Raw genomic sequence first — 18,126 nt, forward strand, 5'->3', positions numbered from 1 at the left:
AGAACCGCCTTCCAAACGGCAAGGACGTGTTCAGAACAGTCAGCTGAGCTAGCTGAACCATGCACTCATGATTAATACCAATATGCAATACATCAAAGGAAATCTCGAATTCGGGGTTAGTCTGATATTTCAGAGCATAGAGGGCGTCTACTTTTTTAATTCAGCAATGCTATTCTCGATAATGGCACCAATAATAAATCAAACTATTTAGTCCCGCAAGTGGGCTCTTAGGCGCAAAACACCCACCATAGTCCTTATAGCTGAATAATAATACTAATACAATGCTAGAAAACGATTACTCCTACTTGCAATACAATAGTTATATCTCCTCGGCTATGCGCACCGTAAGCTGTACACTATAACTATCATCCACTAAGCCCCCTCTCTTTCCTCCCACTCTCCAAAGTCTGCCACAACCCATTCACAGAACTTCTCCCATTCCTGTCTCCACATCTTCATTCTCTCCGCCCTCACTCCCTCCTCCACACCCACGTCCACGCCCTCGAATGCTGCATATTTCACAGTCGTCTCCGCCAGATCCCCCAGGCCCTCCAGCCCAACATTATCAAACGCTTGCAACACCTGCCAATGATCATGCGTCATACTCGCCGTCGTCTTTTGCCCAAGAATTCCCGGATCATCATTGTTCAAGGTTACAGGCACCCCATGCGCCAGAAGCGCCGGGAGTGAGTGCGACAAAATGCTGGATGTGAGCCGCAGGATCTCATTCGAGACAGGGCACACTTCAAGGCAGATTTTACGTTCACGACAGAGTCTAAGCAGGTGGGGATGCTTGTAAAGGGAAAACCCGTGACCAATACGTTTGGTCCCTAGGAGAATAGCATCAAAGAGGTTTTCATCGGTTGCGTTGCCGTCGCCGAGCGTTTCGCCGGCATGGAAGAAAAATGGTATATCAACCGCTTCCTGGCGGCAATATTCACGGAACCAGAGGATCTCAGGGATAAGCTCCTTGTGCGGGCGGCCGAGATCTTCTTGGCCAACCAAGTCAAAGCCTTGAAGGTATTAGCGAAATTGAGCATGCGAGAGAGTAAGGCTGGGAATCTACCGGCGATGGCATGGGGATAGAGCTTTTTGGCTTCAACGCATTCTTTCATGCTGGCTCTAATAGTTTCATTGTCGAAGCTCCTGATAGTGGTCCATATCATACGCGCGCCCCAGAAGCCTGCCCCTTCCGGAGACTTCTTATACCGTTCCACCTCCTCGGAAAACGCGCGGATGACGTCAGTGCGGGGGAGGATTTCTCCTGTTTTTGCCGCGCGGAAGACCATGGCATAGGCCGCCCGCATATCCACCCAGAGAACATTATCCAGATGCAAATGGTGGAGAATATGGCGGACCTACTTTCATTACATATTATTAGAGCTTGTTGTGGGGATATGGAAGAGGGGAGAGGAGGAGGAGGAGGAGGAGGACAAATGCTCGATATACTGGCTCGTAATAGACTATGCCCGAGATTATTCTGAATATGCCCTGAAACTTTCGCCAGACCATGTTGATCCCTTCGTGATGCTTCAAGCTCTCTTCGGCTGTAATCGTGGTGCGGTCAATAAGCCATTCCAGGAATGCCTCTCTCGCAGTTGTGCCTGCAGCTGTGCCGTCAATATTTCCGGATTCCATGAGCAGGTTCGCTGGGAAAGTATCCGCGGCCTCGGTAATGGGAATGAACCCATTCGGAACATATGCCGATGAATATAAGGAGGCAGATACAGCCGGGGGTTTCGCCGAATACTGAAACTGTATCGTAGCAATCCTCAACGCCTCTGGCGAAACCAGCGGTATGTCCGAGAAAATATATAGACCCGGCGTCTCCAAAGCGAGGTTCAACAGCCAATCCACTATTCGTTTACAGTGAGTTGAAGAACACTTCCCCACAAGAGAACCCAGGGGAAAGCTCACTATCAACCATGGCCTCCAAATGCGCATGGAGCAAACAGCCCTTCGGCATTCTCTTGACAATTTTCCATAGCCTCGTGCTCTCCATACGGTCCTTTGCCAGCGTGAACATCATCCCGGGGTACACATCGCCCTCGTCGTCCTCCACCTCCTTCGTCCACACTGTTGCGGCCTCGTAGTGGCGGATATTGCCCACGATGTTTGAGGCCCTCTTGGCAGTCTCCGAGAGGCGTTGCCGGAACGCATAGTCTGCCATGTATGACGTCAGTCAGATGCCGGAGGCGAGGACAGCAGCAGGAACGTTACTGACCGTGACGGAGTGCCTTCTCTTGAGCTATGAGGGCGGCGCGGGACGCATGATAGGCCTCGAGCTGGGTGGCGACGGTGGATTCGATGTCGGTGGTGGGCATGGTCGTGGTACGTTGTTTGACTTTTGGGAGGGGACGTGGACTGTTTGGTTCGGCGGCCACGGTCAAGTATGTACGGTTCAAGGACTTCATATGTGCAGATCACCCTAGACCGCTACACTTTACCCTACCCTAGAGTACATAACCCCCCCTAAATATTGTAGAGTGCACATACGAACAAAGAGCCGGGCGGCGGGCCCCGTTGTTGGTGATGATGTCGGTACTGCCCGCATGGAACTGAAAGAGCTCAAGCTTCATGACATGCAAAGAAGTTTCTTGTGAAGCATGTCACATAGAAATGGGAGCCTTTCTTTATTTATACCTTAACCTCATATCCCGGCGCAGCATTTGGCACAACACGCTGCTTGTCCTTCTTCTCCTACAGAACGAAGTACTGATAGCTATCTCGCACCACGACCCCACAACCCCGCCCTACCTTCCACTTCGACGCAACCCTAGATGGAGCCTAGCCGGGCCCAGTCGAGCAGGTATTCCATGCATCGAACCTCTCTGCGAGTACGTAACGAAAACTCGGGCCACATGCTATTCACTCGGTACGCAACGTTTTTTTTTTTTTTTTTTTTTTTGTGGGGTAATTTGTGGGGAAGAAGGGCCATCGAGGTTTCCGGGGATTTTCTATGTACGCCCACTCGGAGCTGCGCGGAGGACTGGGCCTGTCATAAACCCTGAGAGTCTCATAGGTAGAGCAGGTAGGTTCCATACGTGCCTTGAATTCCCTGAGGTGTGTGGACAATGTACCAGGCTGGTGGATGTTCCCCGGGAAAATTTAAGGCGGTATGATGCTTATATAGATAACCACATAGCTATCCCTTGGACGGATGAAACTGTCAAATTCGCAGCTTGCCTTTTTTGAGCTAATACTAGCCTAAGCAGGTATCTAACACTTATTTTTTGATTCGCTCTAGGTCTATTATCAACCATTAAGAGCAACGGATATACCCAACTCAGTGCGTGCACGGTCCAGGCTGCGAATTTGACGATTTCATCCGTCTAAGGGATACTAGTTCCCCCAGATTCGTCCGAAGCTGTAGTTCCTGATAACCACAGCGTTACAATCACTCCTCCACTCACAAACGGGTGCCAAATACCAACCACTCTACCATACCAACGGACCGCAACCCAATAAATAAAATCAGACCACTACCTACTCTCCTACCCGCACGCATATAACCACGCCCTTCCACAATCCGGAACCCGATACCACTGTATCTACCCTCCAAAGCGCTACTAATCCTCCAGGCTAGCAGAGGTATATCGCGATCACGAATCACGATACGATACGATACGATACGATACGACACCTGCTTACAGGCAGGCAGGGTTTTGGTTGCACACCTTCCAGAGCGGGCAACCTTCCTCTTCCGGACGGTCTTGGCGCGTCATCTTGGAGCTGATGTATGTAGTCCGAATCGGATGGCTGGATGGACTTGTGATGCCGCGGTTAACAATAGGGGACGTACAGGTAGAGAGGTAGGTAGGTAGAGTACAGTTGGGGGATCCGGAGAAAGACCTTCCTTCTTGACGGTTGAAACGTTTGGTGGAAATTGGGACGGGCTTATCGGGGATGGATGGACGCCGGCGGGCAGAGTGGGATGTTGATACAGCTTGCGGTAAGATTATTGTAGAAGTATGGGAGGAGTTCTATTGGCTTGTCCAGCCATAGAAACCCTGTTTTTTAGACCCCTGTTTCTACAATAATTCTACCTCTCGCTGTATATTATGGTGGCCTAGCTAGTAGGTAGCTAGCTGAGAAGCTAGAGATCGGCGCACGCGACACTGATATCGATATCTGGTAATTACGAGTAACATGCATGCCAGATGCCGATTCTGCTGATAACTATCCCCCCCCCCACCCAGCTAGAGGAGAGGAACGGATTGATATATATTAAAAAGCCCACCTATCTACCACTACGTACCACCACCAGTACTAAATACTAATATTCACGACGTACGCGTAGAGATATGATAGTTAACACTAATATTAAATACCAGAGATAAGCACACCGGAGTTCTAGGCGGGGCTCTCTCTCTCTCTCTCTCTCTCTCTGGTAGAGTACTCTAACTACCCTACCCTACCCTACCCTACCCAACCCAACCCTGCCCTTGCAATTGATCATGATCATGATCAGATACATACATGTATCTACAACCCTGATAACCTCCCCCCCCCCCCCCCCACTTCCCTCACAGTGGCGAGGATTAGAGTTGGCAGGGCCACCAAGTTGGTAGGTATCACTGGCCATGTTAATTCCCCGAGAGAGGAAGGTGGTGCAGCTAGATATCTATACTTCCCCCCATTATGCTCTATCAATACAGTCTAGTGGTACGGGTAGCCAGATTGGCTTGGGGGAAGGGGGGGGGGGGCCTTTATTGCCAACCCAGCGCATGCTGCCAATCAGTCTGTTTGAAACCGTTTACCTATCGAGCTGGTAGGCTGGTAGGTATCTATGGAGGAGGCATCTTACTTGCCTGGTATCAGAGCAGCGTAGAGTAGGCGCCGCGACTCGAGCTAATCAAGTAACTAATCCGGCCGGCGCCGCGCTAAGCTACCAAGCAAGCAAGCACTTTGGCCAATCTCTTCTAGCTGGTAGCTTAGTGGGGACCCAATTAATAGAAAGAGAGCGAGAGAAGAAGAAGAAAAAAAAAAAAAACCGATATGTATCAGGTTTCGGGCAATTATTCTGTCTGTACCCACTGCATGTAGATATATCCCCCCCTCCTCTCGCCCTCGCCCTCGTTCTAGTTTTTCTCCTTCTTCCTCTTCTCCTGTCGTTCATCCCACCACATTAATCAATACCCCCCCCCCCCCAAACAACACCACCCCCCCCCTCCTTCCTCCTTCCTTCGTTTGTTGTTGCCGCAATGTCGCACCCCGACCCAGCGCTCAACATCTCGGACCCCCCACCCCCCGCCACCACCACCACCGCCGCCGCCGCCACAAATGAGCCCGCCGACATCGAGAGCGGGCACGCCATGAAGAGCGCGCCCATATCCGGCGACATCGAGAAAGGCAGCCGGAGCGGCAGTGGCGCCAGCGTCCGCAGCGCCGGCGCTGGCAGCGGCGGTGCCGGCAGTGGCAGCGGAGGGTTCTATCGGAAGTACCGGGTGTTTGTGCATGCGTTTATCTTTTGTCTCTTCACTGGGTAACCCCCCCTCCCCTACACTTTTTGGCCAGGTAAAAAGAAACAAGAGCCCTAATATGCTGCCACGACCGTAAAGATGGTGGATCGCATCCCTGGTGCTCCACCGCGCCGACAAGAACTGGGTCGTCCCCTTCCTCTTCTGGCTGTGCATCGCGCTGCGCATCACCACGCTCTACCTCCCCGTCAGCCTCCTCTTCAAGCCCGTGCAGACCCTCTGGAAGCACACCGCCGTGCGCCTCGTCACGCTCATCCCGTCGGGTCTGCGCACGCCGCTGTCCGCGGCGCTCGTCGTCGCCGTGTACCTCGTCGGCGCCTTCGCCTCGCCCGAGTCGCTCAACAACACGCGCGACAACCGCGCCGTGTCGCTGTTCGGCCTGCTGGTGTTTGTGGGCGTGCTCTGGGCGACGAGCAAGCACCGGGCGCACGTCAAGTGGCACACCGTCCTCATGGGCATGCTGATGCAGTTCATCATCGCGCTGTTTGTGCTCCGAACGGGCGTGGGCTATGATATCTTCCATTTCATATCGGGGCTGGCGGAGAGCTTGCTGGGCTTTGCGCGGGACGGGGTGGCCTTCTTGACGAGTGCGGAGATCTCGCAGTTGGGCATGTTCTTTATCAGTGTTTTGCCGGCGATCATCTTTTTCGTGGCGATTGTGCAGCTGGTGAGCCTCTCCCCCCCCCTCTCCTTCCTTCCTCCCTTCTCCACATCGTGCCTACTAACCAACCCGCAACGACCAGCTGTACTACTGGGGCATCCTGCAATGGTTCATCGGCAAATTCGCCGTCTTCTTCTTCTGGTCCATGCAGGTCTCGGGCGCCGAAGCCGTCGTCGCCGCCGCCTCCCCCTTCATCGGCCAGGGCGAGTCGGCCATGCTCATCCGCCCCTTCGTCGCCCACCTCACCCTCGCCGAGATCCACCAAGTCATGACCTCCGGCTTCGCCACCATCGCCGGCTCCGTCCTCGTCGCCTACATCGGCATGGGCATCAACCCGCAGGCGCTCATCTCCTCCTGCGTCATGTCCATCCCCGCCTCCCTCGCCGTGTCGAAGCTGCGCTACCCCGAGACCGAAGAATCGCTCACCGCCGGCCGCGTCGTGGTCCCGCAGGACGCCTCCGAAGAGAAGCCGGCGAACGCGCTGCACGCGTTCGCCAACGGCGCGTGGCTCGGGCTGAAGATCGCGGGCATGATCCTGAGCACGCTGCTGTGCATCCTGGCGCTGCTCGGGCTGTGCAACGGGCTGCTGACGTGGTGGGGCCGCTACCTGAACATCAACGACCCGCCGCTGACGGTCGAGCTGGTCGTCGGCTACGTGTGCTACCCCGTGGCCTTCCTGCTGGGCGTGTCGCGCGACGGCGACCTGCACAAGGTTGCGCAGCTCATCGGGACCAAGCTCATTGCGAACGAGTTTGTGGCGTACACGAGGCTGCAGAGCGAGCCCGAGTTTGCGGGCCTGAGCGACCGCTCGCGCCTGATTGCGACGTATGCGCTGTGCGGGTTTGCGAATATCGGCAGCTTGGGCACGCAGATTGGCGTGCTGAGTCAGGTGGCGCCGGCGAGGGCGGGGGATGTGAGCAGGCTGGCGTTGAGCGCGCTGGTGGCGGGCGCGATTAGCACGTTGACGAGTGCGAGTGTGGCGGGGCTGGTGGTGACGGATCAGAGGCAGTTTACGACGCCGACGGTGTAGAGGGGAGGGGGGTGGAGAGGAGGGGAGGGGGGTGTATACATAGTTGGTTGGGTTGGGTTGGGCTGGGTTGGGTTGGGTTGGGTTGGGTTAGTTATGTGATGCTGTAGCTTAATGATGTGGATGGATACGGATAGCAATGAATGCAAGTAATGGAAGTCTTCAAGCCACTCAAACCATCTGCATGGACTTGTCCAGCCATGACTCATTCACCGCCCGAGCACGCAAGAGTGGGGGGGCTAACCAGTGGTGTCGCACGGCATCCGGTGGCTTTCTGCGTCATGGGCTGTCACTCGGAATGTGAGTGATGCGTGGGCTGGGTGGGGGCTGGAGGTGGTTTTGCTCTTTTCTGGCGGAGGGGGGGGGCTGTTTTTCTTTTTGTTTGGGGGGCATGGGTGCTCACTCGGGTGGGCTGCTGGCTGGCTGGTGGGGGTTAGAGAAGCGTTGTGTGGTAACTTATCATGGGTGTAGGTAGACAGCTTGGGCAGGCCGGGCCGCAGATTGAAACTGTGGTGCGGTGACGTACGTTGGTTGGTTGGTTGGCCCGCATTGGATTCCCCGCCGTGTCAATCAATCTAGCTACCCCGCATCCACCCCCCCTCCCCCCCTCCCCCCCTCCCAAGCAAGCACGAGCCTCCGCTTAGAACAAACCTCCCCTGTGCATAGGACGGGAGTAGTCTAGATAGACTGGATCGGTCTGACCCGGGAACGGCACATACTAGGTGGTGTACATATATATACCGGCTTGTGTTTTCGTAGTATTGGCGGAATGTGATAGATGTCAAGTGTGTGGATTATGGATTATCACTGTGCACACGAAAGGCAAATGCACGGGTTCTCACTCGGATGGAGTATCACATGGGTTGTTGTTGTTGTTGCGCGAGCGTTCAAACTGACATGTCGGTTTTGATCCCTGCTCGCGTGGGGTCGCACGGGTTCGGCATGCCCGGCCGGTCCGCACATGAAGAAAAGAAAAAGCCCAACAAAAACGAGCGGGAGAAAGAAAAGAAAAAAAAAAAAGAGATGATGGCGGCGAGATTCGAACTCGCGCTCTTTCGAACTACGGTTTTGACAATGCCTAAACGTAGCGCCTTAGACCACTCGGCCACGCCACCTTGCCATTTGAGGCTTCCAAACCCACTTATCAATGGAAGACGGTGGTGGGAGGAAAGCGCTTACCGAGCTTTCACATGCCTGCCTTGTGACTCCATCGGTCGGGGAACACAAACCAACCGTTTCGGTCCGCACCGTACATAAACCCGAGCCTGTCCCAACCAGACGCATCCTCCACACCCCAGGTTCTCTCCCCACAAGTCACCGACTCAGCTTCTCTCCTATTCTGCTCCTGCTTCATTAAACGTCTCTATTCCTATTTTACTCCTTTACGTATCATAACGCTCCATCATGTCGCTCAAATCAGGTATGTTTGCCCCCGAGCTCTGTGTCTCACCTCCAAGAGACCACATTGCAGCAAACTAACCACCTCCCCCACCCCCACACAGACGCCTTCCCCTCCTCCGTCGCCTTCGACCTCATCGCCGCGTCCCTCACCGCCGAGCCCGCCAAAAAGGACGCAATCAAAAAGGGCAACGCCATCTTCGCCTTCACGCTGACCAACGGTGGAGCGGCCGAGTCGTGGTACATCGACCTCAAGAAGACGGGCGCCGTCGGGAGGGGGCTGGCGCCCGAGGGGGCCAAGCCGGACGTGGTGCTGAGTCTTAGTGACGAGGACTTCCAGAAGCTCGTGGACGGGAAGGCGGCGGCGCAGAAGCTGTTTATGGGCGGGAAGCTGAAGGTGAAGGGCGATGTGATGAAGGCGACGAAGGCTGAGGTAAGGATTGGGTTCCCTTTGAGCGCGCTGACGGGGTGGGTGTGGATGTTAACGACGGTGGTGGGCGGGCAGGTGGTGTTGAAGAACGCGCAGAAGACGAAGGCGAAGTTGTAGATGTGTGTGTGTGTGTGTGTGCGTGTGCGGGGGTTTGGGGGGGAGGGGGGCTTGTACTTTAGGGGCGCGTAATTGCGTAATTAAGGCGGGGGATGGGCCTTTGCTTTGAGGCCTGGGTGCGGGTTGAATATACTGTTTATTTGCTTCACGTTTCGTGGGTTTGTGCTATGTTTTGCTTTGGTGACTTTAGTATGCGGGCTTGTTTAAAGAGCCATATGGTGAATTCTAGCTTAGTTTTGCTTACGTTGGAACTTGCAATAACAATACCATTAAAGTTCTCAACAATTAACACCGTGTTTCTGCTGTGTCGATGTTACCCATCTGGAGGTAACATCTGACTCAAGGCTCCATAGTATTGTCCTCGACATGTGTTTCGGGTATCACTTTGTCACATGTTATACGCTTGACGGTCATTGGTGTCTTGGAACCCGAGTATCATTACCAGGTGCGTTTTGCCCGTTGTTTACAACCAAATTGACGAATCACAAAATTCACCAGACCACAAGAGAACGCACTACTACTGGATAAGCGCCAAGCAAGCTAACTAGTTGCCAATAAATCTGCATTTCTATCATTTCTCTCTATTTGCACAACCCAACTACATGTATATATCGATTCACCAACTTCTACAACTCCAACCAATATCTATATATCATAAACCCTCACCCACCCCTCCCTCCCCTCCCACCTCCCCAGCTCCACCCCCATCTTACTCACCACCTCCTCCTGCACCCACCTCCTACTCATCTCCGAGCACTCCCCATCGCTATTCCCCCCGCCCCCAACCCACACCTCATCAACCACCAACCCATCCTCGCGCATCTCCTCCAGCATATACCGAAACAGCCTCAGCCCCTCCATCCCCGCCAGCCCTCGCCCAGCGCCGGCAAAACTCGGGTCATACACGCCCCAGACGCCATCCCTCCAGAAGGCCACAAAGCAGTGCCACCCCACCCGCCCGCACCCGCCCGTGCGCTGCGCCGCGCGCCGCTCCGCGCCGCTCCAGTTCGGCCCGATAAACACCATGAGCGTCCCGTGGTCGGCGAGCAGGGACAGCGCGGTGGGCAGCGTGAGCGTGCATTTCCAGTCGCGCAGGTGCGCGCGCGCGGGCGAGGAGATGTCGGTGGGCGTGGCCTTGGCGGTGTAGAGGGTGGTCCAGAAGTGCTTGTCGGCGGCGTCGCGCGAGGAGATGGGCTGTGGGATGAGGCGGAGGGGGCTGCGGGTGAGGTGGGGCTGCGCGAGGTGGGAGAGGAAGGAGGTCCAGGCGCTGGTGGGGGTGTAGGAGGTGAAGGGGATGGTGAAGAATTGGGGGGCCATTTGTGCGTGGTTTGTTGGGCGGCTGGGGGTGGAAATGCGTACTGACAGAGGCATGGGAAGGTGCAGCGCGGAAAAAGAGGGGCGGGAGGGGGGATATTTATTTTGTGGGCGGGAGGGGGGGGTTTCTTTGTTAGGGGTTCTGGAATCGTGGAGGGTGGGCGGTGGGCGCTCTTTGAGGATTCCATTATTGCGTGCCAAGGAATTGTTCGTGAGCTTTCGATAATGTGGGTGGTGTTTCTCGGGCTTGCCTAGTGGTTCGGGGGGGTCTTTGATTAGTTTGGTGGATCAGGTATCAAACATCGTCGTGGGTTCGATAAAGTACTTGGATAACAAAGGGCAATTCGCCCCACTGCCAGGTTTGCGGATTAAAGTATACAGTTAGTGAATTATCAATCAATCAATGCGGATCGAAATAAGGTATTGTGTTTACGACTCGAGTGATTCCTGGTATTGGAATCAGGTTGAATGAAACCACTGTTCGAAAATGTAGTTCTTATATACTTGTACCGTTGTGCCCGCTAATTATTAGAGGATTATTAGTAGCAGCGCTACATTTACTCTTGGCATCTACTAGCGCTTCCCAACCGCCAATTCAGTAGACCGTACTACTCTCGTCACGTCGCATCACTCGCACGCACTAGAATGTGCTGTATTGAACAATATCATGGCGCGAGTCCCGCCTGGTGCGCTCTCAAGCAAGCTCTCACGTAGTGGGTTCTAGCTAGCTAGCCAAATTGTGGTGACCACCCACTAGCACCGCGTACCGGTTGGTAAGGAGGACAGTATAGAAACACCTGTTCAGTGCAGTGGGATAAAGGACAAGTTGTAATTAGGAAACTAGAATATTTATGAGGAGAGCGAGGTCACACTTCTCCCTCTCCCTCTCTCTCTCTCTTCCACCCCACATTGTCATGAACGTTGCAGAATTACATATTGGATCGAGCTGGGTTTTTTTTTTTAGAAAGGCATCAGTCTCCAGGCCCTCAAAAATATCCTACACATGTCCCTGCAGATATTCACTTGTGCTTCCCATAAGCTAACACTCGCCAGGCCCAATCGACCAATCCTCCAACAACTTCACAATCTCCCCCGAACTTCTCGGCCAGCCATTCGCACTCGCCAACCATACCGGCGTCTTTCCCGAACCATTCACCGCTTCCCTCTCCGCACCCGCCTCCAACAACATCCTCACCACCCCCACATCCTGAAATTCCGCCGCGTTGTGCAGCGGCGTCCTCCCCCCCTGATCCCTCGCATTGCAGTCCGCACCCCTCTCAATCAGCAGGGCCACTATCTGAGAATGCACCAGCTTCCCACCCGCCTTCATCCCCTCTCCCAATGACCGCAAAAACAGCCCGGCCGAAACACCCTCCCCGCTCTTGGCGGCGCTGTGAAGCGGCGTAGCGCGGTACCCGTCACGCGAGAGAACGTCGGCACCGTAGTCGAGTAGCAGGCGCAGCACGGGCAGGAAATCAAGCCCCCGCAGGACCCTCACGGCAAACGCGTTCTCCACAACCCAGTGGATCAATGGCTTCTTCCTCGCGGCGGCAACCGCCATCCCGCCCACAACCACATTCGGCGATGCTCCATACTCAAGCAGCGTCCGCACAACCTGCACGTGAGCATTCCTGACAGCCAGCACCAGCGGCGTCGCCCCATCCTGTGCCTGCTGCATCTCGCTGAAGCCCGCCTCGAGCAGCACGCGGACTGTCGCGTCGTGGCCGTTCTCCGCGGCCGTGTGCAGCGCGCTGCGGCCATAGTTGTGTGTCTGGCATGCAACGTGGACAGCTACGCCCTCGGTTCTTGCCGTGTGGTACGCGATCATGAGGCTCACTATCTCCTCCTGGCCGTGTTCCGCGGCAGTGTAGAGGGCGGGCGGGGCGCCGGAGGTGTACGATGCGCCGGCATTGAGGAGGTGTGTGACGGAGCGGATGCGGCCGAGGCGGGCGAGGTTGTTGAGAAGGGGTTCGGGGTTTTGGAGGTCATCGCGGGGGGGGAGTATGAGGGTTTTGGCGCGGGTGTAGAGGTGCGGGGTGAGGAGGGCGTTGAGGGGGCGGTTTGTGCGGAGGAGGGAAGAGACGTCGTGGAGGGAGAGCTCGTCGGCGACTAGAAGGAGGAGCTCGGCGGCGAGGGCGGAGAGAGGCATTTTTCGTGCGGTGTGGAGGTTGGAAGAGCTGGAGCTGGAGCTGGAGAGCCAGCGGCCATCTCGAAGGAGAAGAAGAAGAAGAAGAAGTAAAGTGGGTGTTGCAGGAAGTTGGTGGGCAATCAGTCGATCGTGCACCCGGGCACCACTGGCAGTCGGTGAAGCCAATCAGCGTCGACTGGCCGGTGAGCATCCTTGCACGTCAATGTGCGTCACATGGATGCACGAATCGCTGGCTATCCCAGAAGACTGAGCATTACGCGCAGTATGCTGGGTATTACACACTCTGCGATCTCAAATGGATTTCTAAACCGGGTCTAGTTAGTACTTGATCAATTGAAGCTGTTGAATAGTCACCCGATCTGCAAGAGGCAGTGGGTACATACATGTAGATATTTGACTCCTTTGTTTTGTCACCAGTACTGCGCACGTGCGTGCCCAAACAATCTGTGCGAAAAGCTTGTGTTTCGGAAAGCTTCGTGACTATATAGGAATGCCTTATCATATTGGAGCGATCCCTATCAAGATATTTTAGTTTTCCGATTTCTCAAAACGACAATTGCAAGATATGGAGTTGACTCCCAGAGAAATACTGCCAAGCTTAAGAGGCAGCGAAAACAAAACACGTTTCAATCATTGACCTAGCTTGGCTAGTCAACGCAATTGCATGCAGGATGTTTCATGTATGTAGGTAGTTATCCCTTAAGCTGTTACTTAAATGCTGCCAACATAAGACAAGGTAACATCAGGCGAGCCTCGCGCGCAAGCCACAGAATTGAGACATGATACTTGGCAAAGTTGACAGCTTTAACGTCAGCATATGGGATAAGTAGCATGCATTTACATACCGAGCGTTATATTAAATAAGTTTTTCTGTTGTCAAAAATTCTGTCCACTCACGATCGTACGACCAGTGCCCCATCTGGCCAGATGTATCGGTACAAGTGAAATTTCCCCGACTTAAGCTTGGCGCAAGATGTCCAAACACGTATACGTGTACGTATGCGATGTAGAAACATTAGTTGCCCTCCTTCCAACGTCTAGCTATAAAACTACCCTCTGTCCTCCTCCACGCTTTCTTTCTTTCTTTTCTCCTCGGGGGCAGCGGTGGTCGTGGGTCTTCCCTTTCTTTTCTAGCTTTCTTTGACCTCTCTGATTTCTTGGACTAGTGCGTTTTGTGATGGGAGTCTGATTTCTTAGTAGCCAGGCCGGAGGTCTGGGGATATGTTGGAGATCTTGTCGTGTTGTTTATGTCTTTTCTTTTGCTTATCTGTCGTTTATTTGTTTTCTTTCTTTTCCCACGTGCACTTGGGACGTTTTGAGGAGATTTTTGTTGTTTGTCATGCTCATGCATATAATTGATCCTCTTTACCAAAATTGACTTTACCGGTTCCATTACAAGTACCATGAGGGTACCTGCTCTTATGACATCAATTTACTGGTCAGTAGGTGAACCACTCACGCCATTGGTTTTGATACACGTTTGCAATTCGCCTCCTTGGCTGGCTAATAATAGTTGCTCATTTAGGTTCATATACAGCCCTAGCCTGGGCCTTCGAGTATCGTCATGTCAGTCACTCCTGGCCCGTGGTCATATATATATGCATCAATAGGGCATGGTTGTTTCGATGATCGGAACAATGTCCTCTCCGAGTGAGATTCTATGAAATAGTTGCCACCCGCGGCAGCGACCATTGGAGGAGCCCTAGCTAGCCGGGAGTCACATATCCTAATTATAAGGAAAGGTACCCTCAGTCTAGATGCTGTGGGTTCTTTGACTCTAACAAGCTAGCCATTCATATGATCTAAAAGACAATCATATTAAGATCAATCTGCTGTGTGGCGGAGGCGCATCCCTTCTTCAAACTGCACTTCTAACAGCGCTCGACTAGCCACGTGTTTCCCCACTCTTAAGGTCAAAACATCATCTCAAACCGTGCTCACGGATTCATTGACCCCTAATTGGTAGTGAGACCTAATGCATCACTTCCTGCAGCTGTCATCGTTTGATCTACTGCAACAGTTTAGCAACGTTAGATCTTACTATTACCTCCACTACCGGTATCAAACGGCATACACGTATCCTAATGACCATATCTCCTGATGATATGAATTTCAGAACCCCCGTTTCTGTCCAGGAATAGCGTTTGCAATTGGCGCTGCTTAGCTGTGTGTTGTTGGTTACACGCGGCCTTTCTTGGCACCGCTCTCTTGTGCGAATGCGAATTAATGTCAGAGCTGCGTTGCACCAATAATAGAAAAGGGGTCAATCATCGAGTGCGCAACTATCCTTGACCCATCTCTCCTCAGCCGTCCATCGATGATCGATCTCATAGGCTACCAGAGATTCCCCCACAGAGGGCAATGTCGCAGACATTCAGCCCCACGCAGCTCTTGTCAACATATAAGAGCTCAGCTATGGCCCTTTAACACCCAACTCTATTAAATTATAATACCTTAGAAGTACTTAACCATGGTCCGTGAACACCGCCGATTGTCCTCCTTGAACTTCCTATCATTCCGCAGGTTAAGAAACAGATCCGCCTCTACCCCCCCAAGACATGGGACACCTCTCTTGACACTCACGGATGCCCTCATTATCGCGATAGCTTCCTACGTCGACGACCCCCGAGACATCTCCCATTTCCTCCTCGCCAACCGGCGCCTGTCAACCCTCCTCACACCCGTCCTCTACGACACCGCCTTCCTCATCAACCCCTACAGCCGCAGCGCCGCCTCCGCGCTGTGCCGGGCCGCCAAACTCGGGCACGTCAATGTCGTCCAATACCTCCTCGACCGCGGCGTCAGCATGATCGACCCCAAGCCCTGGACGGGCATCGAAAACCCACTGCACGTCGCCGCGCGCGACGGCCAGCTCGCCGTCGTCGAGACAATGCTCCAGCACGAGGACGCCGCCGCAGCCAGCCTCCTCATCGACTCCCACGGCTACACGCCCTTCCACCTCGCGGCCCTCAACGGCTTCGCCAGCGTCACCAGACTCTTCCTCGAGACCGCCGGCGTGGACGTCAACCTCCGCAGCGACCCCGCCACAACCCAACACGCCGCAACAGCACTCCACTACGCCGCCTCCTGGGGCCACGACAAAGTCGTCAAGCTCCTCCTCCGCTCCGGCGCAACCCCGGACTTCACCACCACCGACGGCGCAGCCCACACCCCGCTGCAATGGGCGCTGCAGAACTTCTGCTCCATGGCCGCCCTCACCCCCATTGACCCCACCGAGACCATCGTCGCGCTCCTCGCCGCCCGCCCCGCCATGATCTCGCAGCGCAACCCCGCCAGCGGCCGCCCGATCCTACACTTTGCCGCCACGAGCGGCGACTACTCGCCGCAGCGCCGCTTCGGCGAGCACTACTCTCAGATCCGCGCCTCGCCCAGCGGCACCGTGCTGCCGCGCGATGCGCGCGGCCGCCGCGAGGCTGCGCGAGAGATGCATAGGCGTGTTGTTGCGTTGCTGGTGGCCAACGGGGCCGACATCGATGCGGTTGACCGCGAGGGGAAGACGGCGCTGTTCCATGCGGCCGAGCACGGCGAGGAGCATTTCGTCAGGAACTTTGCGGAGCTGGGGGCGGACGTGGGCGTGAAGGCGGACACGGGGGAGACGGCGCTGGAGATGGTGGTTGTGCGGCGAATGTGTGGGGAGGGGATGGAGATGGCGGAGGCGCTGCTGGACCATGGGGGGGTTGTGGAGCTGGGGAGGGGGGGGAGGGTGGCGGGGGAAATTGGGGAGCGAGAGAGGGAGGGGCTGGTCAAGTTTGTGAAGTGCCATGAGACGAAGATGAGGAGGGTGCAGGGTGGGGGTGGGCATCATGGAGGGGCGTGGTAGATGCGGTGGGCGTTAGGTTGGCTTGGAGGCTTGCTGTATAGTAGTGTGGATTCTGTGGGCGGATGTAAAATATTTAGATGGGTGATATCCTTTTCTGTTCAGATAGTTAAAGACGTGCGCAGCTGTTCTAAAAAGTGGTAAAATCAATCCTTGACCTTAACTAGCCATAAGCGCTGCCTCCTGCTTTACCTAGCGTGGGCCTGTCTACGCACCATCAACACTCCAACCTACAACTCCCCCCCCCCCCCCCCCATGTTGCATTCCTCCCCACGTATTTCAATACATTTCAATATTCTAAACAGCACGCCACAACCCGCCCACCACACAATACCTAAGCTACCTATCCCTAGATCCCACACCCCAGTTGGTCAAAACGTAACACGGTGAACCATATACATACACATAGCGGATTCTATCTACCCCCACTAGTTATGGGTTCAATTAAACGTCGCCGTACTTGGGTAGGTATTATATATAGCTATATAGGTAGCCTGCAGTTGTTTTTGACTGTAAGATGGGGGTATTAATATGGCGGGTATTGGGATCGAAGTTGAAGTTGAAGTTGGAGTTGAAGTGGAGTTGAAGTTGGAGTTGGAGTTGGAGTTGTAGTTGAAGTTGAAATTGGAGTTGGAGTTGAAGTTGAAGTCGTGCAGTTCATGTGGGTGATATATACGCTCCGTCCCAGCCACGCGTATATATATTTCATTGCCAAACAGCCGGCCGACCCATATCGCCTAACTGACCGTCCTGTTGATAAAATATTTCACTATTGACCAATGTTTCTTGAGGTTTGGCAAAACAGTCACTGATCATCTTCGGTCCGGTTGGCCCGTGCCTCATGCCAGAATTTGACCAAAGCGGTGATTGTGAATATTGTCTAGCTACTTAGCTCCCAAAGGTCACTGCCTATATATAGCTAACAACCAAGAAACCTCAAAGAGCACATTCTACCTACATTTGTGTACCTAGTGTGGTCCACGAGGACACTCGAGGCGAGATTTGGGGGGGGGGGGTCCTCAAGGTACCTCGTCCTCGTTGCATGTTGACCTCTGCCCTTATCTGTGCTCGAGGTACCTCGAGGACGATATAAAACGACCCGGTAGAGCAAAAATCTTAAAATGAAAGGTATGTTTATTAATGACCTTATTCTATTAGTACATATTAATATTATGTGTCATGTATTATAGCCAAGAATTGCCCTTGGAAGCCCTCGGGGCAAGGACATTCATGCATTGTCCTCGAGGCAAGGACACAAGGACGCTCGTCCTCGTGGACCACATTGTATGTACCTGGCCCTTGCCCACCCCCCCCCCCCCCCCCCCGCGGGGCGGATATACCACCGTCCTGGGCCGGGGCTACATATGCATAAGTAATGCAAATAAATATTTCATTAATGAATAGCTAATTAACCGGGGCCAAGGACTTTCCACCGAAAACGATGAGAAGTATATTTAGCAAAATGCCCTGTAAGCGGAAAAAACCAGTGCTCGTTCACCAATTATGACCCATTGGCCAATAATCAGTGTTTGCGGCTGGGACGGAACATATATAACCACTGGTATTAGGAGCAATTTATGATTGGAGTCTTATCGGAGGGAGGGAGGGAGGGAGGGAGGGAGGGAGGGAGGGGTTCTATAACTAAACTACTAGTATTAAGTACATGCATGTATCGCGATATATAGCTGAGCTAACCTCTCCAAAACTCGCAT

General features: G+C 54.0%; 6 protein-coding genes across 6 annotated transcripts; 3 read left to right on the forward strand and 3 right to left on the reverse strand.

Moving 5' to 3' along the window:
• Positions 1 to 372: 372 nt before the first annotated feature.
• Positions 373 to 2,324, reverse strand: H6S33_003686 (uncharacterized protein; the record flags this gene model as incomplete). Its single annotated transcript, XM_044835055.1, has 5 exons — positions 373 to 1,013; positions 1,067 to 1,358; positions 1,450 to 1,856; positions 1,918 to 2,163; positions 2,225 to 2,324. The coding sequence occupies 5 exons, from the start codon at positions 2,322 to 2,324 to the stop codon at positions 373 to 375; spliced, it is 1,686 nt and encodes a 561-aa protein (XP_044692047.1).
• A 2,880-nt stretch (positions 2,325 to 5,204) lies between these two features.
• Positions 5,205 to 7,171, forward strand: H6S33_003687 (uncharacterized protein; the record flags this gene model as incomplete). The annotated part of the gene is made up of 3 exons (XM_044835056.1): positions 5,205 to 5,485; positions 5,562 to 6,147; positions 6,224 to 7,171. 3 exons carry the CDS (start codon positions 5,205 to 5,207, stop codon positions 7,169 to 7,171), a joined length of 1,815 nt encoding a protein of 604 aa, XP_044692048.1.
• Positions 7,172 to 8,572: 1,401 nt separating this feature from the next.
• H6S33_003688 (uncharacterized protein) lies at positions 8,573 to 9,113 on the forward strand (the record flags this gene model as incomplete). Its single annotated transcript, XM_044835057.1, has 3 exons — positions 8,573 to 8,588; positions 8,671 to 8,999; positions 9,072 to 9,113. The coding sequence occupies 3 exons, from the start codon at positions 8,573 to 8,575 to the stop codon at positions 9,111 to 9,113; spliced, it is 387 nt and encodes a 128-aa protein (XP_044692049.1).
• Positions 9,114 to 9,758: 645 nt separating this feature from the next.
• Positions 9,759 to 10,430, reverse strand: H6S33_003689 (uncharacterized protein; the record flags this gene model as incomplete). Its single annotated transcript, XM_044835058.1, has 1 exon — positions 9,759 to 10,430. One exon carries the CDS (start codon positions 10,428 to 10,430, stop codon positions 9,759 to 9,761), a length of 672 nt encoding a protein of 223 aa, XP_044692050.1.
• Positions 10,431 to 11,466: 1,036 nt separating this feature from the next.
• On the reverse strand, positions 11,467 to 12,576 carry H6S33_003690 (uncharacterized protein; the record flags this gene model as incomplete). The annotated part of the gene is made up of 1 exon (XM_044835059.1): positions 11,467 to 12,576. The coding sequence occupies one exon, from the start codon at positions 12,574 to 12,576 to the stop codon at positions 11,467 to 11,469; it is 1,110 nt and encodes a 369-aa protein (XP_044692051.1).
• A 2,470-nt stretch (positions 12,577 to 15,046) lies between these two features.
• H6S33_003691 (uncharacterized protein) lies at positions 15,047 to 16,417 on the forward strand (the record flags this gene model as incomplete). Its single annotated transcript, XM_044835060.1, has 1 exon — positions 15,047 to 16,417. One exon carries the CDS (start codon positions 15,047 to 15,049, stop codon positions 16,415 to 16,417), a length of 1,371 nt encoding a protein of 456 aa, XP_044692052.1.
• Between the last annotated feature and the right edge of the window lie 1,709 nt (positions 16,418 to 18,126).

Source organism: Morchella sextelata (assembly GCF_020137385.1).
Source record: "Morchella sextelata strain SCLS chromosome Unknown scls_15, whole genome shotgun sequence".
Classification (NCBI taxonomy): domain Eukaryota; kingdom Fungi; phylum Ascomycota; class Pezizomycetes; order Pezizales; family Morchellaceae; genus Morchella; species Morchella sextelata.